This window comes from Rhinolophus ferrumequinum, chromosome 14 (assembly GCF_004115265.2).
Source record: "Rhinolophus ferrumequinum isolate MPI-CBG mRhiFer1 chromosome 14, mRhiFer1_v1.p, whole genome shotgun sequence".
In the NCBI taxonomy this organism is placed as follows: Eukaryota; Metazoa; Chordata; class Mammalia; order Chiroptera; family Rhinolophidae; genus Rhinolophus; species Rhinolophus ferrumequinum.
Window position 1 is genome coordinate 27,284,635 of NC_046297.1, and position 27,148 is coordinate 27,311,782.

Below are 27,148 nucleotides of genomic sequence, written 5' to 3' on the forward strand. Positions count from 1 at the left end.
TTATTGGGGTGACAATTGTTAGTAAAATTACATAGATTTCAGGTGTGCAATTCTGTATCACATCATCTCACATCATCTATAAATTACATTGTGTGTTCACCACCCAGAGTCAGTTCTCCTTCCATCACCATATATTTGATCCCCCTTATATTTTTGATGTCTGCACAACATTTAGTAATATTCCTTTTTTATTCCTGATATTGGTAATTTTTGTTGTTTCTATTTCTTTATTAGTCATTTTGATATTTCTTGATATCCCTTCTTTACCCATGTATTATGTAAATTGTTATTTAGTTGCCAAATATTTAAAGATTTTTCTGTTATTTTGTTGCTAATTTCCAGTTTTATTCCATTGTTGTCAGAGAACACATTCTGTATTTCAATTCTTTTAAATTATTTTAAAATTCTTTGTTGAGGCTTGCTTTACAATCCAGAATATGGTCTGTGTTGATATGTGCTGCATAAAGCTTGAAAAGAACATGTAATCTGCTGATGTTGTGGTGTGAATTGTTCTATAAACAGCATATTCAGTTTGGTGAAAACCTCTTAAGTTCTTCTGTTCTTGTGAATTTCTGTCCAGTTGTTCTATCAATTGAGACAGAGTTGTTGAAGTGTTCAATTATAATTGTTATTTTTTAAATGCTCCTTTCTGTTCTATAATGCATTGCTTCATGTTTTTCAACTCTGCTTTTTGGTACATATACATTTAGGATGAACATATGTTCTTGGTGGATTGACCCTATTATCATATTATAATAACCATGTCTATTCTTGATCATTTTTTCTTTGTAATTGTGCTTTATTTGACATTACTATATTCACTCTTGCTTCCTTTTGCTTAATATTTGTATATCATATACATATATTTCGTGTTTTTATTTTCAACCTATCTATAGCACTATATTTGAAATTAGTTTCTTCTAAAGAGTCGATAGCTGGGTCATTTTCTTTTTAAATCCAATATTCCAATCTCTGCTTTTACTCTGGCATTTTTATATAATTTACTTTTAATATAACTTGTGATATGTTGGAGCCACTTGATTGCCACTTGTCTGCCACTTGATTTTTTAATTTTCTATTTGTTCTCTTGGTTTTTATTACCTTTTTTTCTTTTCTCTTTTTCTGCTTTGCTGCAGGTTACTGAAATATTTGTTTAGATTTGTATTTGGATTTATCTATAGTGTATTTAAATGTAAATTTCTACATAGTTTGTTGGGTTTTTTTAATACATTATATCTTCATAATATGCCTATTTCTCTTGCTATTTACCAGTTAAAATGCACTATAGACATCTAACTTTCCTTTATATCCTTTTATCAGCCTTCATTTATAATATAAATGTATTGGAAACTTTATAAACCAGTGTTCTTATTTTGCTTCAATCATCATTCATAATTTAAAAAACTCAAAACAAGAAGCTAAATCTAGTGTATTTAATCACATTTACTTTTTCTACTGTTTTTTCTTACTTCCTATAATGACAAGATTATGTTTTCATAGTTTCTTTTCTCTTTAGAAAATATCCTTTAGCCATTTATTATTTTTTTTGGTAAGTTTATTGCTCATAAATTTCCTTGCTTTTACTTAGTCTGAGAATGTCCTGATTTCTCCCTTCTTTTTGAAGGATATTTTTACTGGATATAGGATTTGGGGTTCATAATTCATTTCTTTCAGTACTTGAAAATCATTGTGCTACTTCCTTCTGGCCACTCTGGTTTCTGAGGTAGATTTCAATCTACTGTCATTCTAATTGTTTGCTGTTCTTTCCGACCCCTCCCCATAAGTAAAGTGTTCTTTCTCTTATTGCTTTCATTTTCTTTGCATTTAGTTTGACAATATATGTGTTTTGACTTTAATATAGTTTGACTATGATATATTCTGCCATGGATTTCTTTGACTTTTTCCTGTTTGAGTCTCATTTTGATTCTTAAATCTATATGTATATATATTTTACAAATTTGGGCAGTTTTCAGCCATCGGTTCTTCAAATCCTTTTTAACCCCAAATTTATTCCTTTTCCCCCTGGGATTCCCATGATACAAATATTAAATTGTTTGCTGTAAACCCAAAGATGCCTGAATCCCTGCTTATTTGTTTTCAGTCTTTTCTCTTTCTTGTTCCATTTTCATAATTTCTATCGCCTTATTTTTACATTCGTTGATGACTTCTGCTCACAAAATGTTTTCTGTCTTCCTATGATATGACAAAAAACAACAAGTTTTTTGTGTAGCCTTTTTTGTGTAGCTCATTGGTTCTCTGAGTTGCTAATTTTTCCGGTACCCAGTCTGAGACACAGAGGACGACAAGAAAACTCAGGACACGCACTGTCACTTCCTGTCTCAGGCCTTAAGTTTCTTAGCCAGTCTGCATTCTTCTCTCTATGTGTCGGGTAGCCAAGAATCTTGCACTCACATCCAGCCTATTTTGGTTATCCTTTGCCTGACCTTGTACAAAGCAATAGGCTATCTTTTTCAGTCTCTTTATTTACAAAACAAAGATAATGAAACGTAACTTACAGATGTTGGTGATGGTGGTGGGAAGAGTGATGTCAGGAAAAATTGTTGAAAAAGTGGTATTTAAAATGTAACCTGGAGTGAGTCCAATTTATCCATGCAGAGTGGTGGATAAGTTTCCAAATGGAGGCCGCCTCGGGCTCAGAGGTTCTGAGCAAGAAGAAGCACGGGGCAATAGACTTTTTCTCAAAAAAGCCTGGAAAAATTGGAACCAAGTGAATTTGGCACAAAGGAACTTGGAGTTACATAAATGAGCCATAGTGCATGGCCAATGTCAGTGGAGGTCCTGCTGTTATAGTGCCAGCCCACTGCAGGGCCTTATTGTAATTTGATTATAAAGCATACTCACAACAGAAGCTTCTGTGTAATATATTACCAACTTATAAACAGCATCTAAACCCAAATGGATTACACTGGTCCATCTATGCTGCTGCAGATGGCAAGAACCCATTCCTATCTATGGCCAGGCAATATTTCATTGTCTGTATGTATAACCTCCTCTTTATCTATTCATTCATTGACAGACAGTCAGGCTGCCTCCATTTCTTTGCCATTGTAAACAATGCTGCAATAAACATATGGATGCACACATCCCCTCAAAGTAGAGTTTTGGGTTTCTTCAGATAAATATCCAGAAGTGGGAATACTGGATCCTTCTTTGTCTCTTGCTATAGCCTTTATTTTAAAGTCTGCTTTTTCTCGTATAAGTATTGCTACCTCAGCTATTTTTTGTTTTCTTTTTTTCTTTCTTTGTTTTTTTTTTTTTAATTTTCATGAAATATCTTCCCAATCCGTATACTTTCAGTCTATGTGTGCCTTTGTATCTGAAGTGAGTCTCTTGTAGACAGCATATTGTAAGGGTCTTTGTTTCTTATCCATTGAGCCACTCTATCTTTTGATTGGAGCATTTAATCAGTTTACACTTAAAGTAATTACTGACAAATGTAGTTATTGCTATTGTTTTATTCACATTTTTGATCTTCGTTGTTTTCTTCTTCTTCTTCATAAAGAAGTTCTTCTAACATTTTTTGTAATACTGGTGTGGTGGTGCTGAACTCCTTTAGCTTTTTCTTGTCTGGGAAGCTCTTTATGTGTCTTTCTATTCAAAATGATTGCTTCTCTGGGTAGAGTATTCTTGTTTGTAAGTCTTAACACTTCATCACTGTGAATATTTCCTGCCAATCCCTTTTAGCCTGCAAAGTTTCTGTTGAGAAGTCAGCTGCCAGTCTTATGGGAGCTTCCTATGTAGGTAACCAACTGCTTTTCTCTGTTGATTTTAAGATTATCTTTTTTTTCTTTAACCATTGGCATTTATGATGTGTCTTGATATTGGCCTTTTTGATTTCATATTGTTTGGGATTCTCTGCATTGTCTGAGTTTGTATATCTATTTCCTCCACCAGGTTAGGGAAGATTTCCATCATTATTTCTTCAAATAGATTTTCAGTTTCTTGCTCTTTCTTTTCTCTTTCTGGTATCCCGGTCTCCAATGGCTTCTTCTGTATGTTTGTTGTTCTAGGGTTTCAGTTTAGCTAGACTTCAGGCAATTCTCAATGATGGCTCTTCTGTAGTTTAGCTGTAATTGATGAGGTCCTGAAAGAAGTTGAGCACAGTGTTTACCTACTCCACCATCTTGCCCAAATGACTGCAGAAATCTATTTAAACTATATGTTCTTATACATAAAATGGGGTTAATTTTTGTAATTACCTCCAAAGTTTTTATGAGGATTTAGTAAGTTAATATATGTAAACAACTTAGAAGCATGCTGGTCACATCATAAATGCTATAGAAGTGTTATTTATTGTCATTAATATCTATCATTTTGAATGCCTTCCAATTTTTTTTCTTCATTATTTCTCTTAGCTTCTTGGAACTTAAGGGATAAAAATTTTAATAAAAAAGAAATGGAAATATAATTTTGTCACATGGTAGGTAACACTAAACCAAGAAGGCTTAAGAACACTACATAAATTATTCAAATTATGTAGAAACATGCAAAGAGGAGCAAGAGAAAAAGTAGCCCAGTTTCAAGAAAAAAATATGTATATTTAAATTATTTTATAGTAGCCATTATGAATCCAATAATGGATTTAGAATTTTGCTTTGTTTTCTCTGCCCCCAGCACTATTGATATCCCTGCCATAAGGACTTAGAACACAAATGAGCAATTCTGTGAAATGCATTCTGAAAAATAAAAATAATCAAAATACCATCCAGAGAGGGGAGGATCTTTGCTATCTAGCAGTAACCAGCTGGATTTCTTAAGAATGTTCAGGGGACAAAAAACAACAACAAATAAGCAAACAAACAAAAAAACAAAAAAAAAATCCTACTTCGACTCTTCTTGAGCAGAATTTTGTGTGTTATCAGAGTAGTTGAATATTCAGCCATATATAGGATAAAATAGGATAAAACACTCATCACATAGATGAGTGTAAAACACTTTTTGCTGAAAAGGAGTTAGACACAAAGGCCACAAATTATATTGTCCCATTTGTATGAAATATTCAGAAGATAAAAATCCATAGAGATAGTATTCGAACAGATTGATGATTGTCAGGGGCTGAAGGCAAAGGGGAATGGGGAGAAACTGCCTAATGGATAAAGGATTTTACTTTGGGATGATGAAGATATTTTGGAACAACGTGGACGTGGTGGTGGCACAACATTAGGAATATATTAAATATCACTGAATTGTTTAATTTAAAATAGTTAATTTTATGTTATGTGAATTTCACTTCAATAAATTACTGTATTATAAATCATTTAGAAATTTTTTCATGGGAAAGGATAAAGTAAGTTTTACGTATTTATCACACAATAGAGTTTTAGAACATAACTGGATTGTGAACCTGAAAGTGCTTGGTATAAAGGGAAAACAAATCTGAGATAAGAGGAGATTAGATAGTGTTCTTGATAGAGGTGACCATAGCAATAGAAACATTTTAGGAATGATTTAATTTTGTTCCACATAATCATTTTGGGTGAACAATTGCAAAGCAAATCTATAAATCCCATTATTATACATTGAAGGTCAACCAGAAATGTCAATATAGCATATTCAGCGTTATTTTACTTTGGTTTCACTAATCTTGTTTTTTTGAATAAAATTGCTAACTCGTGAAGAATTGAAGTTTTTTTTTTTTTTTTCTTCCTGAACATTAAGAAATCTAGCTAGTTACTGCTAGATAGCAAAGATCCTCCCCTCTCTGGATGGTATTCTGATTATTTTTATCTTTCAGAGTGCATTTCACAGAATTAGTAAATTGAGTTGCTCTGTGCAATTTTATATTTATATATATTTTTTTCTTTGCTCACTTCACTATGCCTTAATTTTGAAGTTTTTCCTTTTGCACTTGCTTTTGGAACAATTCTCTCTAAATAAAGAATTTAGTTGTTCTGTAGAGATATATACTATTAACTAGCTTCAAAATTGACAATGTTGAAAATTTATTAACATATGTTATATATTATAGAAGGTGATTTAAGCAAAATGATAATCTAAGACAAGAAATGTCAGATCTAAAAAAAAAAAAAAAAAAGAAAGAAAAGTATGGAGGAATATCAACTCTTGTTTTCTTATTTTGTCCGCTATTGTTTATATGATTAGCAGTTCCCTATAAGAGCAAACTCTCCAATCAGTATTTTCTTGAATACTCAGTATTTTCTTGAATTTCAAATAAGAAATTATGTTGGGATAATCACCAAAACAGTGCCACGTAGTCACTTTTGTATTGTCATTCCTTTTAATTCTGAACAAAATCTCATTTTTGATTATTGTTTTTGTTAAAATCATTCAACAATAACACCTTTCATTAAGTACCTTCTATGTTCCATGCATGGTGATAAGTGGTGAATATGTAAAAGTAAGCAAAATAAATAGTCACTGCCTATGTAGAAATGAGTTTAATAGGGAAGATGGTAAATTAAACCGTAACAATAAAAGTGGTCAAGTGCTGTAAATTCATGGCAGATAGAACTCAGCTTTTCTGATGGAAGGGAAAGGGAAAATGTTTCTCATTGTAAGGGACATTTAAGCTGCCATTTAAAGGACTCTTATGTGTTGAAATGTGTCCCTCTCAAAATTGGTAGGTAACATCTTAACTCCTAGTATATCAGAATATGACATTATTTGGAAATAGGATAATTGTAGTTATTGAAGCTGACTTTGTACTGAAATATGGCAGACCCCTAATCCAATTTGACAGATGTCTTCATAAAAACGGACACACATACAAGGAGAAAACCATGCGAAGGTTTCAATGATGCCGCTATGAACCAACATCCAAGTATTAGGAGAAAATACTAGAATGGAACTTTCTTAGCGCCTTCAGAGGAAGCATGTCCCTACTGATGTCTTAATTTCAGATTTATAGCCTACAGAACTTTGAGCTAATAGATTTCCATTGTTTAAGTCATTCAATTTGTGGTACTTTGTTGAAACAGCCCTAGCAAAGACTATGAGGAATTTCAAGTTGAACAATTGGAAAGAAAAGGAGCTACTGGACACTGAGAACTATTCTATTTATAGTTAAATATGGATACCTCTACATACCTGTTAGAAAGGGTAAAATCTGGAATACTGACAGCTCCAAATGCTGGAGAGAATGAAGAGGAACAAGAATTCTCATTCATTACTTGTGGGAATTAAAACTTCTACAGATATCTTGAAAAAAAGTTTGACAGATTTTTACACACTAAACATACACTTCCTATATGATCTAGTAATCACCCTCCTTGATATTTACTCAAATTAAAAACCTGTGTCCATGTAAAAATGAACTCACACAACCCCTTGAATTGAAAAATATGTATTATGGTATTTTCTTAAACGGAGTTCCCATTACAAGAGTGTGTTCCCTTCCTTTTCTCCATACTTGCTCGTGTAAGGAGTGGCATGTGACTCATACCTAGAAAACTCTAAACAGTTTGGAAGTGCTTCTGACAGAGGATTGCTAGGCTCCAGTTGACAAACGGCAAAAGTGGTTATAAAATACTTGTAGACACAATGAAAGGAATTAGAATTGCTATCCTCTTGAAAGAGAATGTACCCAAGACTCTATAAAGAGAAGTGATCCCCAAAAAGAGACATAATAACCTCAAAAAACGACATACTGTATAATTCACTTTTGAAAAGAAAAAGCTATGGGGATAGAAAACAGGTCAATAATTGAAAGATGTTGGGATTAGGGGAAGGGGCTCTCTATAAATGGCACCAAGTAATTTATTGGTGAGACTAAATTGTTCTATATATTGATTTTGGTGGTGGTACACAACCATATCCAATGTCAAAACTTACAGAACTGTATTCTGAAAAGGTTGAATTTTTGTACTGGGTATTTACCTTAATTTATCTTAAAAATTAAAATAAGAATATTTTTGAGGTCATGATTCTTTTAAAATATATACATAATTCTACCTTTTGCTAACACAGTTGACTCGTGAACAATATAGTTTGAACAGCACAGGTCCACTTCACATGCAGAATTTTTTCAATAAATATACAGTTGGCCCTCTTATCTCCAGGTTTCATATACTCAGATTCAACTGACTGCAGATCAAAAAGAGTATTTTTGATCTGTGATTTGGAATCTGAGGATGAGGAGGACGAACTTTATGCATAGTTCTACACAATTTTAAATAAGGGACTTGAGCATCTGCAGATTTTGGTATCCTCAAGGTGTCCTGGAACCAATCTCTGCAAATTTCGAGGGACTACTGTAGTTACATTTTGGGGAGCAAAGGTTATATGAAGATTTTCAACTACACAGTGGTCAGTGCCCCTAACCCGTGTTTGTGAAGGGTCAACTGTATATAGTTAACTTTTAAAAATTCACATTTTGCTATTCTTGTTCATATATCCCTCAAAACACAGTTATCTGTTTATTTTTTTGTATGTGAGAATATGTTTATAGAAGCATTTAAATCTATGTACTGGTACATTAACTATTTTTACCTCAATGTAAACATAAATGTATGTATAGAATAACATTTATCTAAAATTAATAGTGCATATTTGTGGTTATGATATTTAATATAATATCTGTTTTGTTTCTTGTATTCATTTTAAGTGCTTAAGTTACCTATGATAGGCATGTACTATTTTTTCTTCAAAACACACAAACAAATAACACATATAAAACAAGAGAGATGTTTGTTTGGTAGCTGGAATAATATAGATATCAGACTTGATTTTAAAATTATTTATATGGTCAGTCACTTCTATGGCACTGTAATTACCTGAAGGACATCTGTGGTCTTGTATGACATAGTGATGAGTTGCTTCTCAGTTACAAATGACCAGATAATGATGCCCTGTCAGACTAGTCTTCTCGATATAGATTCAGCTTATAATCAATCATTGTGAAGATATCTAAGTTGTCATGCTTTCAATAGTTGTAACTCTGGTTGTTTAAGTAACTTGTTAAACAGCATTTTTCTTCAAACTTTAGGACCTTTTAGAGGTCAGATATCTGTCTTCATAAATATTGATGAACTAGAACAGATCATGTCCCAAGAGGTTTGCATCCAAGGCAGACAGCTCACATCTGCTCCTGTTTATTGCAGTTCTATCTCTCAGGATCATGCTCTAAACATATATATAACTTACAAATGCAGTCCAAAAATGGAAACATAAATGTAGTTAAAGTATTTGTTTTTATTGTCTAGGATGCTTCATAAAAATGTTACAGTTTTATTAGTAGTACATTGATAAACTCAAAGAACAAAGTGACAAGCTTTTGTCACTGATATTAAATTACATTTTACAAACATCCACCAAAACAATTAAAAATGAAATAAATAGATTTATATTTCATATTTCTGGAATTTTCACTGTATTTTAATATGTATAAAATATATAACATTTATAATATTTATTTATCTTCAAAAGCAACTTCAAATGTGCAAATAAGTGAGTTATGATTTTAAAGTATTGAGGAATAAGAATAAATCATAAACAAGAGTTTTAGAAGTATGAATAAAGCAATTCTTTAAAGAAAGTTCATGAGTACAGCAGTATTAAGAGTTGTAAAAGGTTTGTTATTAGTATCAGAACATCTACTCTTACCTTAAAAAGTAAAGCACAAGATTGCCCTTGTGCTTTTAAAGCTTCTCCACACTGCTGATTTCTAGCAGTAATTTGAAATAGTTGCTCAAATATTACTGTCCAGAACAATAAATCAAGCTTCTCTCAAATCCAGCATTCCTAGTAGACAAAGTTTATGAATAAGCTTTGTCATTGTAAATGAGGAAAATGTCAATCTATAAACTAATGCACCCAAAGGAAAATTACTCTGCTAACATGGTCAATATGGACTTGACATTTATTTTCAAGTGATTACTTTTCTACTTGCTAAATGACAGTTTTGTGAGCAAAGGCTTTAAAACTGTAAGTTGGTATATGTTTGGAAAATGGGCGAGAAATTATTAGCTGATAATTTAATTCTCACTTAAATATAGTGTTGGATGATAAATGTTAGGATACACATTACATTTACATTATTTATTGAATTATTTTTAAAGTAAATACTTGTTGCAATATAACACATTTAAAATTGCCCTGTTTTAATATATTTTAGCTTAAATGGATTGTTGTTATTCTTTATCAGGCAAAATACATTATTATAGTAGTTAGCAAAGATTTGAAATGATAGTTGAACTCCTTTCTCTGACCTAAGAATCCGTAATACAATATTTTCTTTGAGCTTGCACTGTGTGCACTAAAATGCATCCTTTAATGTGAGTATATATGCACACTTTGTATACATATATATGCACACTTTTTATACACACACACACACACACACACACACACACACACACACCAAGGCACTAGAGGGGTTAACACAAAATTGAGCATTCTGCTATTAAAATGTGCTCTAATACAAACTAGGTTTTGATGAATAAATCCCATGCATCTAAACCTAAATTAAATAAGAAATAGAAGTTTTTCTGAGTATTTTTCATTTCTAAAGTGTCTCATTCAAGTAATCCAAGTTATAGCAAATGATACTGACTAATCATTGAACTATAAAAGAAAATGCTAAATACTATTTACTAACTAATGAAAATCAGAATCATAATTTTTAATAGGTGGCTGCTCTACTAATCTTGTTAAGTAAAAACATAGGCCTTTTTATCAATAGTACCAAAAATAAATATGGTAGTAGCATAAACTAAAATTTACAATGTAAATTTAAAGTATATTAAGTATATGTATTTGAAATATATCCTTCTAATATACTTTGTGATTAGCATTTTATTATATATACACATACGTATGTGTGTGTGTGTGTATGTGTGTGTACTATACAATGAGATGTACATATCTCATTGTGTACCTTTTCCTTTATCATACACATAACCACAGGCTAGAAGATTTTTATGATATAAGGAAAAGGATATTGAAATAAATTGCCTTTTTGTTTTTTTCTTCTGGTTTTTGTTTTTAAGAAGGTCGCAGCTCATAGTGGCCCATGTGGGGATCGAACTGGCAACCTTGGTGTTATCAAAACCACACTCTAACCAACTGAGCTAACTGACCACCCCCTGCCTTTTTGTATTTTTAAAATGGAGCTTTTACAAAATTCAACATTAATTTTTAATGATTACATTAGATGTATTTAAAGTTTTAAAACTTTTTTTTTTTCCTTTTGGCTAACTAGCCTATTTCATGTTGCCTGTAGACCAGGTTATCTCACTGTGGACATATAGATGTTATCCCAAGGTAAAGCACACCAACATACTACTCTAGTTAGTAGCAGAGATTCTATAATGAACTGGCTGCTACTGTTTCACATCCTAAGTTAGATACCTCCCTCTACTTTTTCTCCATAAGCTCAACAGTGGCCTACTGAAGCCTGTTTTGTGGTGGGCTTCTGATTTTAGAATGACTGTTGTGTTTGATCCATACATAGTGAGGGGTAATTCCATGGCGTTACCATAATTATAGATATGTACTTAGTTTTTTGATCAAAATAAATTATGCTAAAACAGTACATTGTCAAATTTGCCACAGTTATTTTAATAGTGTGTCCTAGAATCAACTTGACACTTGCACAGGTAAAATTATGAACCTTCACTTTTTTAAATTTAGTGTTCTTCAGAATTAGTCAGATGGAAAGTGAATTGATAATTTATGGCTATATAAATAGTTTGATGTTAAATTTTTAATTGTAATGGTAGTGCCCTTTTTATAAAAGATCATGTGTCCTTCTTGAGTGACTTTTTTCTTCCATTAAAAATGTAAATCAAAGCACTTTATTAGATACTTCATCATTTTCACAAGGAAATATTCCATTTTGATTTAGTTGAGAACCTGTGCATACATAAAAAAAAAATACTATTTTTCTTTTTTTTAATGGGTAGCTGTTGTTTAAAAGCAGATCTCAGTGCAGTTGTAGTGAAGGTCAGAGATTGTTTTCCACATTATACAAAAAGCTATGTAATACCTGGATTTGAGTCTTGTGCACACACCTCCAAGCCTTTCAAATTTCAAACCTCTTCACATTTACATTCTGAAGAAAAAATGCCTAAAATTACTGACATAGCTTGCTGTTATATAATCACTTTTCATGACATGGTAAGATACAAATTTTAAATTGTATTTTCATATCTCACTTTATTTTCTCATAAAATATTACTAAAATGGAAAAAATGTCATTTAACATAAGTAATAGTTTTGAGACTACTTTCTAGAAACATTTCAGTTCATGATTAGCTAGTAGGGTTTCTCACACTGTATTTGTTGATATTTTTTCTACAAAAGTTTTCTCAGGTCACTGCAAGTGTATGAAACTTTAACTTGATAATAAATCCTATTGGTAAAATATAAATCTCCTTAAATGAAGGAAAGAACAAGAGGTTCATGAATGTTTCCTTCATTCATAATGAAATTAACACATTTTGACATATTTGGTTGACACTGGCAGTGAATAAAACATTTAGTATCAGTGATCTAAAGATGAAATAGTCCATTTCATATTGTGTCTATCATAGGTCAATGTTATTATCCTTTTATAATTCTTAGGAATATTTACAATAAGATGAACAAAATTGGAGAACCAGTGTCAAATCATGGAATGAGAATACAGGAGAAATCTATGACAGCAAGTTAAAGGGCTTTTTATTTTGATGAGATTTTTTTGTATGCTAATGTCCTTGTTGCCATATGTCTTTTTGCCTCATTTACGTCACTTATAAAACAATTACAGAGCATTAGTTTGTGATCTGAACCCAACATGTATTTTGAATGCAAAATAATCTAAAATACAGAAGTAGCCATTTAATTGGCATTTTCATTGATAGGTTACAATTTTTATATTATTTACATAATTTGAATCATTCATTCTTTTGTCTCCAGTTTTGATGAAAATATACTGGTACAAGTCAACCAAGTGAGAATAAGCTCTTGTATTCATTTAGGATTATTCATAGATGCCTTTCAACACAGAAACACTTTTGAGATTTCTTATGATGCTTTTTCTGCAGAAACTTTAATTTGACTTCACTGTTGATTTGATGACATCATTCTTTCTTCATGGTCCAAAATGATGAATATATTTATTCTATTTATATAGTATGGTAAGTGGCAATACAAATCCAGCATGTCAAGTTGTGTACTTTGCTTTGTTTGTAGTAGCAGAGCTGGCAGCAGCAGAAGCAGTAGCCTGATTGCCCAAAAAGAGAGGGTCCAAACAAGCTACTTTGGCAGCAAAGAATGAATGAATGCAGTGAAGGACAGCAAATAGATTTGAAAATTCCAGCTCCTGAAAAGAAAACAGAAATGGGTCAGACAAAATAAAAACAAATTCCTTTATAAAGTTTATAATAACCAGACAACTAGAAAATAACTAGACATTTTTTTCAAGTGCAGTAAATGTTACTAGAATCAATTACATCTAATGTACGGAAACTGTAGGAATATTTATTCAATTTGTAAATTTCATATGCATTGTAGATTTACTTCAAAACATGGTGGTCTAACAGCTAGAAGGACTAAACATTCTTATTATCCATGCAAGTCATTTCAGTATTGATATATGCTGCATAAAAATTTATTTGTTCAGATTAAAATTTTATTCCTGATAAAGTATAAGTAAAGAGAAACATGGGGATTGCTTAAAAAATATTTTTATAACTTTACACACTTCACATAATAAATTTGAATTGGAATAATTAAAAATATTTTTCATTATTCTATAGAATATGTCACTATTTGTCATTAAGACAGTGAATATGAAATACTGAAAGCAAGAGGACATGAATGTTTTTGACATTAGTTTCAATTTTAAAAAATAATGCATGCCTTAATTTTAAATTTAAATAATTTTTTTAAAGTTTATTGGTGTGACAACTTTTAGTAAAGTTACATTCGTTTTAGGTGTACAATTTTGTAATGTGGTATATAAAACTGAAAACAACAAAGGAACAAGACAAACAAATGAAGAAACAAAAACTCATAGACACAGACAATAGTTTAGTGGTTACCAAATTTATACAACTTTAATTGTTGTACTTCATTGTTAAAATCATGAAGTGATGCTCAAGATAGATTTTAAAAGTTGACATCATGAACATTTTTTATGAAAAACCATACAAATATTTTAATTCCAAGAGGATTGAAAGAAGACAGATACATATATGTGCTTAATAAAGTCTATATGATAAAATTATCCTAAAGAGGATAACTAGAGGGTAATAAACCATATGAAATTGCTGATAAAACTGTTGCTATATCATTACATATTTGTAATACAGGATGCAGAATTATATTTGATATGTGCATTACTGAGAGTGCTTGCAATTTATAGTGTGTGGCAATCTATTCAATCAGGACATTTTAATATCTGCATGTACCAAGGAACTATTTATATCAAATAATTCACTTTGGGAGTATTTTCTCAGGTCATGCCATAGAAATGCAATAGATCACAGGATAGATTCATAGCTCTGTACAACACAGATAAAATTGCCTATGTTGTCTCAGTAATTCCTTTCAAAACTTGAATATTTCATACTCTGTTTCCTATAGCAAATGTTGACATTCTATTTAATTCAAGTATTTGAATTTTCTAAAATGCTTCTCTATAAAAATTATTTTAGTTACTGCATCATAATTATTTCAGAAGCTTTAATTTAACAATCCACTTCAATGGCACTGTATGTTATTCATCAACTTACAGTTTTCCTCTTTCCTTAACTGAACCCCAAAATCCTCCTTTCACCATTTCATTCTTTCTGTAGTCAGCATATTTCACCTGCAGATTTTTAATAATTTCTGTGTCAACCCATATTAAGTTCACCAGATATAAAAAGGGTGGGACAGATTTAGAAAATAAGAAATGTGCTTATGTAGTATTAAAAAAATAAAACAAACAAAAATACCCATGCAATTCACTTTTGGTGGAGGGAAAAATATCGTTGAATTTTGCAACTGGACAACAATATAACCAATAACTTTTTCTCAAAAATAATTCTGTCACATCTTTATTAAATTGGAGATCATATATTTGTTACCAAAAACAAATATCTAAATATACAATAATTTTGGAAAGATTAAAAATTTTCAATTATTCATGCCTTGTCATTTATATGTCAATTACATGATGTAGACTGGCACTTTAAAATTTTTATGCCTTTTCTCAGGGAAGTATGTAGTAGGCAAGAAATAATAGGTAACTAGAAGAGAAAGCAGGAGACAGAGATGTGCTCAAGTGTGGTCCTTGATTCCAATGTCAGCTCATCTTTCCTCAGCCTGACTTGATCAGCTTTGACAATCATATTCACTTCTAGGCTTTCAATTATCACTTCTACGCATATAAGTAAGACCCTCTTTTACTCATTTATAATGCAAACCATAGACCTACAGTTTCACCTGTCTACTAAGTATCCAAGTTATTTACTATCTCCTTGTACTAAAGCTCATCCAAACCCCATCTATCTCACCAAACATGATTTCTTCAAATTTAAGCATTCATTCATTAAGTGAATATTTATTGATGCTTACTATGCATCTAGTCTTTTTCTTGGTGAAACATATATTAGTGAGTAACACAGACAAAAATAAGTACTGATGGAACTTATATTCTAGTGGCAGGGAACAAAATATAAGGGCATAAGTAAATCAAATATAATATTTCTAAACATGATAATAAGTACAGTCAAGAAAATAAACAGGAAAGAGAGCTGAGTGTGAGAGAGGCTGTGGGACAAAAAAAAACCACATTACCATGTGGGCAAACCTGAAGGGGACAAAGAAGTAAACATTTGGATGTTTGTGGTAAGACCATTCCAGGAAGAAGTGCAATTTCAAAGGCTCTGAAATAGACATAATTGGAGAATCTGAGGTAAAGCAAGGGGCTATTATGCTTGAACAGAATGGATTAAGGAGTAATTAATAGAAAATGAGGTCAAAGAAATAACAGAGGTCAGAATTTGCAGTGTCATATCAGCCCTGTGTGAGTTTTACTCTAAGTGTGATAGCAAACCACTGAAGATTTGTTAGCAGAGAAGTGGCAAAAATTGACATAAGTCTTAAATGATAATTCTGGCTACACAGTTGTGAATAAACTTTCTGGGAATAAAATTGAAATAAGAGAGAGAAGTTACAAAGATTTTTAATAAGAAAAGGTGTGGCATTTGAAAGTAAAGTTGAGTCAAAGATGATTCCAAGATCTATGATAGAGCAACTGGAAGGAGAGACTTGCCATTTACAGAAACCGAAGTTTCAGTAAAAAGCAAATCTCTCCTTCCAGTTTGCTCAACCAATTTGCTATTTACTGAATTGTGGGAAACACAGGCGTGTCGTGAAATATCAAGACTGTGGTTTTGGATATATTGCATGTGAGAGAAAATTAAAATTATAAGAAGTAAGTATATAGCTGCATAGATTAATATAAATGTGAGGGAAAATGTGAGATTAAGATGTGGAGGGCATTTAGCGAAAAAGATATAGGACTAATTCCTGGAATCTTAGAGTATAAATTTGTAGGATAAAATAGGAAAGAATGAGGGGGTAAAAAAAAAGGAAAAAAGAACAGCAGTTGCCAAGGAAGTGAAACAGAGAAAACAGAAAGTCTAGCAAAATGACACCTGAAAATTGACCATTACATTTAGCAATATAGAGGTTATTTTTATTTTTGACAAGAGAAATTTTTATGGAGAAGTGGAAGCAAAAGATACATAGGAATGGATGCCTGGGTGACAAGGTGTAAAGAAATTAGAGACTGAGTATAGATAACAACCCTTTAGGAGTCCTTTTTTTCCTATATGAGCAGAAAAATGGATCAATAGGTAAAATCAGTAATGCTTTTCTAATGTTTAAGAAATTAGGGATCATCTACATGAATAAAGTAGATATTAACAGACACAAAGGGAGAAATAATATAATATATTACAATATAATACTAGTAATGGACTTTAATACCCCACTTACATTGATGGGTAGAGCATCTAGATGGAAAATTAGTAAGGAGACATGAGCCCTAAGAAACACATTAACCAGATGAGGTTAACAGAATATTTCATCCAATAGCAGCAGAATATACATTCTTCTAAAGAACACATAGAACATTCTCCAGGATAGGTTATATTTTAGACCACTAATAAAGCCTTAATAAATTTAAAAAGATTGAAATCATATCAAGCATCTTTTCTGACCACAATGATATGAAAATAGAAATCAATTACAAGAAGAAAATTGGAAAATTTACAAGCATGTAAATTTACAAGCATGTAAAATTGAAGAACATGCTGCTAAACAGCAAATGAGTCAATGAAAAAATCAAAAAAGAAATCCAAAATACCCTAAAACAATGAAGATTGAAATACAACATACAAAAACTTATGCAGCAAAAGCAGTTCAGAGTGAAGTTCATAGAGATAAATGCCTACCTCAAGAAACAAGGAAAATCACAAATAAAAAAACAAACTGTAGCTGCTGGAATAAGAACAAGAACAAATGAAGCCCAAAATTAGTACAATAAATAAAATAAAGAGTACAAATAAATGAAATAGAGACTAAAAGACAATAGAAAAGAGCAATGAAGTTGGCATTTAGATTTGAATGCATCTATGACTGTTTGTCTCCTAAACATTGTCCTTTAAGGTATTTCCTCCCATAGGATTTCCTTTTAATAAGCTAAAATTGTATTCAAAAGAAAAAAGAAGAAGAAAAGAGCAATAAAACCAAGATCTGGTTCTTTAGAAAGATGAACAAAATTTACAAATTTTGGCTAAACTCACCAAGCAAAAAGAGAGAGGAATCAAATAAATTAACTTAGAAATGAAAGAGAAAATATTATAACTGATACCACAGAAATACAAATGATCGTAAGAGACTAATGCTAACAATGATATGCCTGTGCCAACAAATTGGACAATCTGGAAGAAATACATTTCTAGATATACAACATTTGAAAACTGAATCAAGAAGAAATAGAAATCTGAACAGAACCAATTACTAGTAAGAGGTTAAATTCCTGATAACAAACTACAGTCCAGGACCAGACAGCTTCACTAGTGAATTCTACCAAACATAAAAATAATACCAATCCTTCTTAAACCCTTCCTTAAAACCGAAGAGAAGGAAACACTTCTAAACTTGTTTTAAAAGGCAGGTATTACCCTGATACCAAAACCCAACTAGGACTCAACAAAAAAAAGAAAATTACAGGCCAAAATCCCCGATAAACATAAAATCATCAAAAATCCTCAACAAAATATTAGCAAACTAAATTCAACAAAATGTTAAAGAGATCATACACCATCTTTAGGTGAGATTTATTCCAGTTCAAGGATAGTTTAACACCCACAAATCAACTATTGTGATATGTTACATTAACAAAATGAAAGATAACAATCATATGATCTTCTCAGTAGATGCAGGAAAAGCACTTGACAAAATTCAACATCAATTTATGATATAAACTCTCAACAAGGTGGGTATAGAGGGAATGTACCTCATCATCATAAAGGCTACATATATGAGAAGCCTTCAAAAACATCACACACAAAAGTGAAAAGCTGAAAGCTTTTCCTTTAAACTCAGTAAGAGCAGAACAATGCCCATTATCATCACTTTTATTGAACACAGTATTAGAAGTCTTAGCCAGGACAGTTAAAAGAGAGAAATAAATAAAAGACATTCAAACTGAAAAGAAAAAATTAAATGTCTCTATTTGCAGATGACATAATATTGTATACAGGAAACCATAAAAACCCCAGCAAAAATCTTTTATAATTAATAAACAAATTCTCCTAAGTATCAGAGTTCAAAATCAATATACAAAAATCTGTTGTGTTTTAATACACCAATAACAAACTATCAGAAAGAGAAAATTTTAAATAATCCTATTTACAATTGCATAAGAAAAAAACCCTCAAAATAAATTTAACCAAAGAGGTGAAACACCTGTACATGGAAAACAAAACATATTGTTGAAAAAAATAGAATAAAACACAAATAAATGAAAAGATATTCCATGCTCATGGATTGGAAGAATGATAATTGTAAAAATATCCATCTAGGATGGATATTATAAAATATCCATCTATCCATCCTGTAGGTTACCCGAAGCAACCTACAAATACAATGCAATCTCTATCAAAATTCAATGTCATTTTTTCACAGAAATAGAACAAACCATCCTAAAATTTGTATGGAACCACAAAAGACACCAAATAGCCAAAGAAGTCTTGAGAAAGAAGAACAAAGCCTGAGGCATCAAGTTGCTTGATTTCAACTATACTACAAAGCTATTGTAATCAAAACGGTATGGTATTGGCATAAAAACAGACATATAGATCAATGGAACAAAATAGAGTCCAGAAATAAACTGACACATATATGGTTAATTAATTTAAAATAAAGGATCTAATAATATAAAATGGGGAGAAAACAGTCTCTTCAATAAACGTTAGGAAAACTGGACATCCACATGCAAAAGAATAAAACTGGGCTAGTGTCTTATACTATGCATGAAAATAAATTCAAAATGAATTAAGGACTTCAATGTAAGACCTGGAATTATAAAACTTCTAGAAGAAAACATAGGCAGTAAGCCCCTTAACATTAGGCTTGGTGATGAAGTTTTGGGGACCTGATACCAAAAGAAAGGGAACAGAAGAAAAATAAACAAGTGTGACTATATCAAACTAAAAAAAGTTTCTGCCCAACTAAAGAAATAATCACCAAATGGAAAGGCAACCTACTCAATGGGAGAAAATGTTTGCAAATCATGTATCTGATAAGGGGTTCATATCCAAAAAAATATGAAGAACTCATAAAATTTAATAATAAAAAATAATCCAATTAAAAAATGGGCCAAGAAACTGAATAGACATTGTTCCAAAGGAGAGAACAGATGGCCTACATATGCATAAAAAGATGCTCAACGTTACTAATCATCAGAGAAATGCAAATCAAAACCATAATAAGATATAACCTCATGCTTGTTAGAAAGACTAGTATCAAAAAGACAATAAATAACAAGTGCTAGTGAAGATATGGAGAAAGGGAACTCTTGTACACTGTTAGTGGAAATATTAATTGGTGTGACCACTATAGGAAACAGTATGGATGTTTTTCAATCACTTAAAAATCTAACTTCCGTATAATGTAGCATTTCCACTTCTAGGTATTTATCTGTAGAAAATGAAAATACTAATTTGAAAAGATATGTACCCCCATGTCCATTGTAGCATTATTTACAATAGCCAAAATATGGTAACAACCTATGTGTCCATAAATAGATAAATACATAAAGAAATTCTAATTATATATACGTGTATACAGATGGAATATTCAACCATGGAAAACAATGATTCATGCCATTTGCAACAACATTGGTGAACATTGAGGTCATTATGCTAAGTAAAGTAAGTCAGAGAAAGAAAGACAAATGAAGTATGATATAACTTTTACGTGGAATTTAAGGGGGAAAAAACTTCATAAATACAGAAAACAGATTGATGGTTGCCAGAGATGGGAGTTGGGGTTTGACAAAATGGATTAATGGGTCACAAGGTACAAACATCCACTTATACGATAAATAATTCATGGGATATAATGTATAGCATGGTGACTATAATAATAAAGTATTGCAATAAGACAATAATACAATTATCAAATGCTGCTAAGAAAGTAAATCTTACTTGTCCTCATCATAAGAAAACAAATTTTGTAAATGTGTATGGTGATAGATGTTACCCAGACATATCGTGGTGACCATTTTACGATATATACAAATACTGAATCATTATGTGTTACACCTGAAACCAATATAATGTATATTTCAATTATAACTCAATTTTTTAAAAAGCTATTTTAATAGCTTCACAACTTCAGAAAAAAAATCATGTTTAAATTCCTGCTTTATCACATATATTTTAAAACTGTGTATAGTGAAAATAATGTCCAAGTTAAAAAATAAATAAAAGTATAAAGCTTAATTAGATTTTTTTAAATTAAAAAGAGGTCATCACATGCTGGATTATGTTTATTTTTAATTAATTTTGCTGACCTTCGGTTTTTGTTTGGAATGTTTAACTTACAAGGCCTGAAAATTAAGTTCACGAACTTAGCACTGTGCACTTACATTGGCTGCACTGCACAAACAGCTCGGTAAGGTTTCATAACCTTGGTATATCAGTATCTCAAAGCTGTGTTCATGTTGACATGTGGTGGTGTCTTGCTGAATGTCATTCATTAATGTTGCGTGTTTTTGTGTGCCATCACTAGAATGTCTGAGCTTGAATTAGAGCAATGAACAAACATTAAACTTATTGTTAAACTTGGCAAGAGTAGAAGTGAAATCAGGAACATGTTAATCCAAATTTATGGGGATAATACCATGAAGAAAATGGTAGTATACAAATGGTTTTTCTGAGGGGAGAGAATAGGTCACTGATGAAGAGAGGTCAGGGCAGCCAGTGATTAGCAGAATGGACAAAAACGTTGCAAAAATTCATCAAATTATGTGTCAAAGTAATTGGTTGACTGTGAGAAGCATAGCAGACCAAGTATACATTGATAGAGAAACAGTTAGGAAAATCTTCACTGAAAATCTTGGCATGAGAAAAGTGTGTGTAAAAATGGTCCTGAAAAAGCTCACCAATGAACAAAAACAAAGGAGAGTCAAAGTTTACCAAGACCTTTTGGAGAGGCAAAACAAAGGTTTAGGCCACGTTATCACTGTTGATGAAACATGGGTGTACCAATAGGACCCTAAAACAAAGCGTCAAAGTGCACAATGGAAGTCAGCCAAGTCTCCATGACCAAAATAGTTCTGTCAGTCCAAATCAAGAGTCAAAACGATGTTGCTAACCTTTTTTTGATATCAGAGGTATTATTCTTTATGAATTTGTACCAACTGAACAAACAGTTAACGAAGTTTACTATTTGGAAGTGCTGATAAGGCTGCATGAACAAGTTAGACGAAAATGACCTGAACTTTTCGCCAACAATTCATGGCTCTTGCATCACAACAGCTCACACAGCACTGTCTGTGAGGGAGTTTTTAGCCAGTAAACAAATAACTATATTGGAATACCCTCCCTACTCACCTGATCTGGCCCCTAATGACTTCTTTCTTTACACAAAGATAAAGGAAATATTGAAAGGAAGACATTTTGATGACATTCAGGACATCAAGGGTCATACGACGACAGCTCTGATGGCCATTCCAGAAAGAGTTCCAAAATTGCTTTGAAGAGTGGACTAGGTGCTGGCATCCGTGCATACCTTCCCAAGGGAAGTACTTCAAAAGTGACCACAGTGATATTCGGCAATGAGGTATGCAGCACTTTTTCTAGGATGAGTTCGCAACCATAATTGTTAGAGTTCATATTGACTTTAAATGTAATTTATACATAAAATAAAATTAATATCTCTCATTTGCTATTTATTTGCAATGTATCTTAGTAGTTTTTGTTCCTTTATTTTTCATTACTGCTTTCTTTTATGTGTGTATATATTGTTGAAGACTATATACATATATCGTGTTGTTTTTATTCTCTTATTTTAATTATCTTTTTTATTTTAGTTATATTTAACTTAATCTCATTCAGATCAATAGCAACTTAATTTCAATAGTATTCAAAATTTATTCCAATATGCCTGTTTCCTCCCCCTTCTTCATGCTATTAACTGTTACACGTATTATATCTTTGTAAATTTTAAGTCCAATGACACATTCTTACAATCATTGTATGTAACTGTCTTAAAACAGAAGAAAAGAATTACAAACAAAAATGTATTTATATTGCCAATTTAACATTGTTCTTAATTTCTTCATGTGGATTCTAGTTACTGTCTTCTTATTTTATTCTTTAGGACTCTAGTATTTCCTGTAGTGCAGATCTACTAGTGACAAATTACATTGTTGTTGTTGTAATTTTTATTTTATCTGGTAATAACTGAATTTCTCTTTCATTTTGGTTTATTATGAGAAATTACCTATTACCTTTACTAATGGTCCCATGTATGAGTCACATCATTTTTCTCTTGCTGCTTTCAAGATTCTTTATTTTTCGCTTTTAAAAGTTTAATCATAATATTTGTTTCTCTTTGTATTTATCCTACTTGGTGTTCACTAAGCTCCTGGGATGTGTAGGTTAAGTTTTTCATCAAATTTGAGGTTTTCATTTCTTTGTTTCTTCATGTATTCTTTCTGCCTTTTCTTTCTTTGCTCTCCTAGGATTTCTATTATGCATATGATGGTAAATTTGATGCGGCCACACAAATTACTTAGAACCTTTTCATTTTTATTGATGTATTGTTTTCTTGTTCCTTAGACTGAATAATCTCAGTTGCCTTGTTGAGATTGAAATATTTTGAACTTTTCAAGTTCTCTCATTGTTTTCTCAAAAACTGTAATTTTTAGTTGTTCAATTCCTTTATGGAATTTTTAATTTCAGTTATTGCACTTTTAAACTACAGAATTTCATTTAATTCTCTTTATTATTTCTATCTCTTCATTAACAGTCTACATGTCATGAGATATGCCATACATTCTTTTAATCCTTTGACATGACTTTTTTTAGTCCTTTGAACATATATGCAGTTCACAATGCAAAGCTTTTGTCTAGTAAGTCCAACAGCTGAATTTCCTTAGGGAAATTTGCTATTGATAGCTTACGTTATTATATAAGGGCCATAATTTCCTGATTCTTTGAATGTCTCATGATTTTGTTTAAAACTGGACAGTTCAAATAATATACTCTGGAAATTAGATTCCCATCTCTCCCAAGGGTTTGCTATCGTCACAGTTTGTTACTGAGTTGTCATTGTTCTTTTTTTGTGTGACCTTTCTAGAATAATTCATAATTTTTAAAAACTTGTATTTTTGTTAATATTGCCAGTAAAGTATCTGCTTGTTTAGATTTGGGGTGTAATGATTTGATAGATATTTCCTTAATGGCTTGAATCAATTTCTTCCAACATTTCCATGGATTTTTGTATGTATTTTGTTATACTCCTTCAGTAGTCTAGCAGTTTACAATTCTTTCTAAGCCTTTACTTCTTTCTTTTACAAGGTCATAAAATCAGCCAGGTCTGAGACATTAGGGCATCTTTCCTCGTCATGTACACAGCTCTGCTCAGTAATCTGTCCTTTTAGGTTCTCAGGAATATATTAGATTTTCAAACTCTTATTAATAGTTATGCCTCAGATCTTTATTTAAGTTTCCTTAGTTTCTTACTTGAACAACTGGTATCACCAACTCAGGAATATTAAACAATGTTGCTAGTTGTTTTCAATAAATATCTTGCAGTACAGTTTTCCCAGGGAACAAGGTCTGAGTCATGTTAAGGAATGACAAGCATTGTAAATGGACTTTTCCAGGGAGTTTCCAGATAGATCAAATAATTACAATTTTCTGGGCATAGAGCTTTTTTAAGTGCTCCAAACCCAGTCTGCACTCTTAAGTGGCTTCTGGGCTATTAGTTTTCAAAGCTATCATGTTTTCTAGGCGTCTCATTTTCATGGTGATAATGAAGCTCAGGAGCAGGTGATAGGAAGAATTAAGGCAAGTTAAAATGCCATAAAGTTCCTTGTTCTTACCAAAATTTACCTCTTTGTTTTGTTTTTAATAAATTATGATTATTATAAATATTTGGCTAATTTCCAGAATTATGAAAAAGTTAATTCTGATAATTATGAGTTTTCTCATTATTTTTCCAGAGAAGTGCCATTTCAGAAAAACTTTTTGGAAGTCCAATCCACATTTACATCTGATTTCTTAAAATTCCTTAAGATATAATGATTTTCAAAACGTATGCAGTCAATAAATATCAAATCATTTGCATTGCAATGTTTATATAAATAGATCAGATTCCAACCCTTTTTTTGGATCCTTTCATTTTACTCTCTTCATCTACATTATGGGTTCCCAATAATAACAGCCTATATCTCTTTGAGGTTTGGGTTTTTGATTTCTTATGTATTTCTATCTCCTGACTTCAATTACAGAGCTTGTTGAATAAAAATAGAAACTGTTTAATTGACAATCTATATTAAACTATTTACTTTCAAAGTCTTAAGTACTTCTAAAAACTCGATGTAATATAATCCAGTTTAATAATAATGTCATTCCTTCGAGTTAATTTAAAGAAAATAAGATACTGATATATGTTAATATAATATTTACACCACTTTTCTAATATTAAGTTATTTAGTAAATGGCAACATGTTAGCCAATGTCTTGATATATTGAACCACAAATTTGAAGAAGACATGACTGCTGCAGTAAAGAAACTTGTCTGGTGCATTATTAGATCTAAGTTAAACACTTAATCCAGTGCATATGCAAACGACTAATTAATATATGTGCGGCTTCAGAACAATTCTATGGTACTTGTTATCATCACCAAATAATTAATTTTTTAGGTTGAAATTCAGTTCATTTTTCCTATTGTGAAATACTTCCATGGCTATTATATTTTTTATGTTTTTAAAATTTATTTTTCAATTATAGTTAACATACTGTAATATATTAGTTTCAGGTGTACAATGTAGTGATTAGAAATTTATATACCTTACAAAGTGATCATCCTAAGTACAATACACATCTGGCACTATACATAGTTATTACAATAGTATTGACTATATTTCCTATGCTGTATCTTACATCCCCATGACTATTTTTATAATTGGACATTTACAGTTAATCCCTTTCACCTGTTTTATCCAGCCCCCAATGTCACTCCCATCTAACCACCATCAGTTTGATTATTGTAATCGTTGATATTAGTTCTTTATTATGAGAAGATAACACAGTACCTGGTTGCTATACTCTGTATTTCACCTTAATTTACCTTCTTGAAAAATGCTTTTAAATGCATCTTTGTTCTTAAAATTCTGTTTTTCAAAATGTTTTTACTTACAAGAATTAAATAAAAAATATAATTACATTTCTTCTATAGGTAAAAGGTGGCTTTTGGCAAAAAAGAAGCAGAATTAAAAAAACACACCATGAACTAGTTGCCCTTGACAGGTACTTATTTTAGAGGCACTTAATATATTTATTTCATCCAAAAAACATCAATTTAAGTTTTGTAGCTTAAATTGAGTAAAAAAATAAGTGTTTTTGACTAAAAATAAGTGTTTTTGACTCAACTGGGTAAATGAACTTCAATATCTATGGTGAAAATAAAAAAACTTGAAAAATAAATTATGGAAAAGAAGAAAAAAATCTCATACAGATAAAGTGGTTCAGAACCCTCAGTGAATCCCAGAAGGTTAAAAATCTTTTAAAGGTAGAAGCATATGCTGTCTAGAGATCTCCTTTACTACATATTCCTTTTCTTAATCCAATCAATAGTTTTGAATAAAACTTCAGATAAAATAAGCAGTATGTAAATTACACACACACACACACACACACACAGACATACACGCAATTGACTCCCCCTTCCCCACCCCTCCCCCCTCCCCCCCCTGCCCCCGCCCCGCTGCTTTATTTCCAACTGGTTACATTTCTTTTATAGCATGATTCAGGACTGGCACTATTAAGTAGGTGCCCTTGCCTTGTTCTTGTTTTTCTTCTCCATAATCTAAAGAGCTGGTGTTCTGGGCAGTTTGTAGTGAAAAGAAAAGGATCTTGGAGTTTTAGAAAACTTTTTGTTCCTCATGCCAAGGAGTCAGAAATTGTGAAAAGAAGGTTAGATGAGAAGAAATACTTCATTTACGATGCAGAGGGAGATCATTCATCCCAAATACCCACTCAGTTTTATGAATATTAAACTATCTCTTATGTGACACCTCAAGTGCCATAGGAATTTGTTTATATTACCAGTCATTTTTTCTAAAAGGCAAATTTCAACACATCATGAATTCTTTAGTGGGGTCTTTGACAGACACTTACTAAGCATACAAAATGTTCTACTCATTGTGTTATATATCCAATCCTTACCTTCAAATTACAGAATTTTTTGTCCCTAGTTCAATCCTCTAAGGCAGGCACTTTTATCCAGAATTTGTAAAGAGAAAATGAAGATTTATAGAGATTAGCTAGAAGGTGGCATTATTGAAAGTCAATCCTCAGTTACTTATTTGAATCCTACTGAACCATAAAAGATGTGGAAAGGTCTTTTATGGCAGCATATAATCTCTGAGATCCTGGAGATTGGGGGC

The 27,148-nt window shown here is 31.6% G+C and overlaps 1 protein-coding gene across 2 annotated transcripts in view; it reads right to left on the reverse strand.

Annotated features, from left to right (window-relative positions):
• Positions 1-11,058: 11,058 nt before the first annotated feature.
• The window catches only part of SNTG1 (syntrophin gamma 1), a 468,529-nt gene continuing 452,439 nt past the window's right edge, over positions 11,059-27,148 (reverse strand). For both annotated transcript variants that reach the window (XM_033126633.1, XM_033126632.1), the window contains one exon: positions 11,059-13,282. In XM_033126633.1, coding sequence (XP_032982524.1) covers positions 13,124-13,282 — 159 coding nt within the window. In that variant the 3' untranslated portion in view covers positions 11,059-13,123. The remainder of the gene's footprint in view (positions 13,283-27,148) is intronic.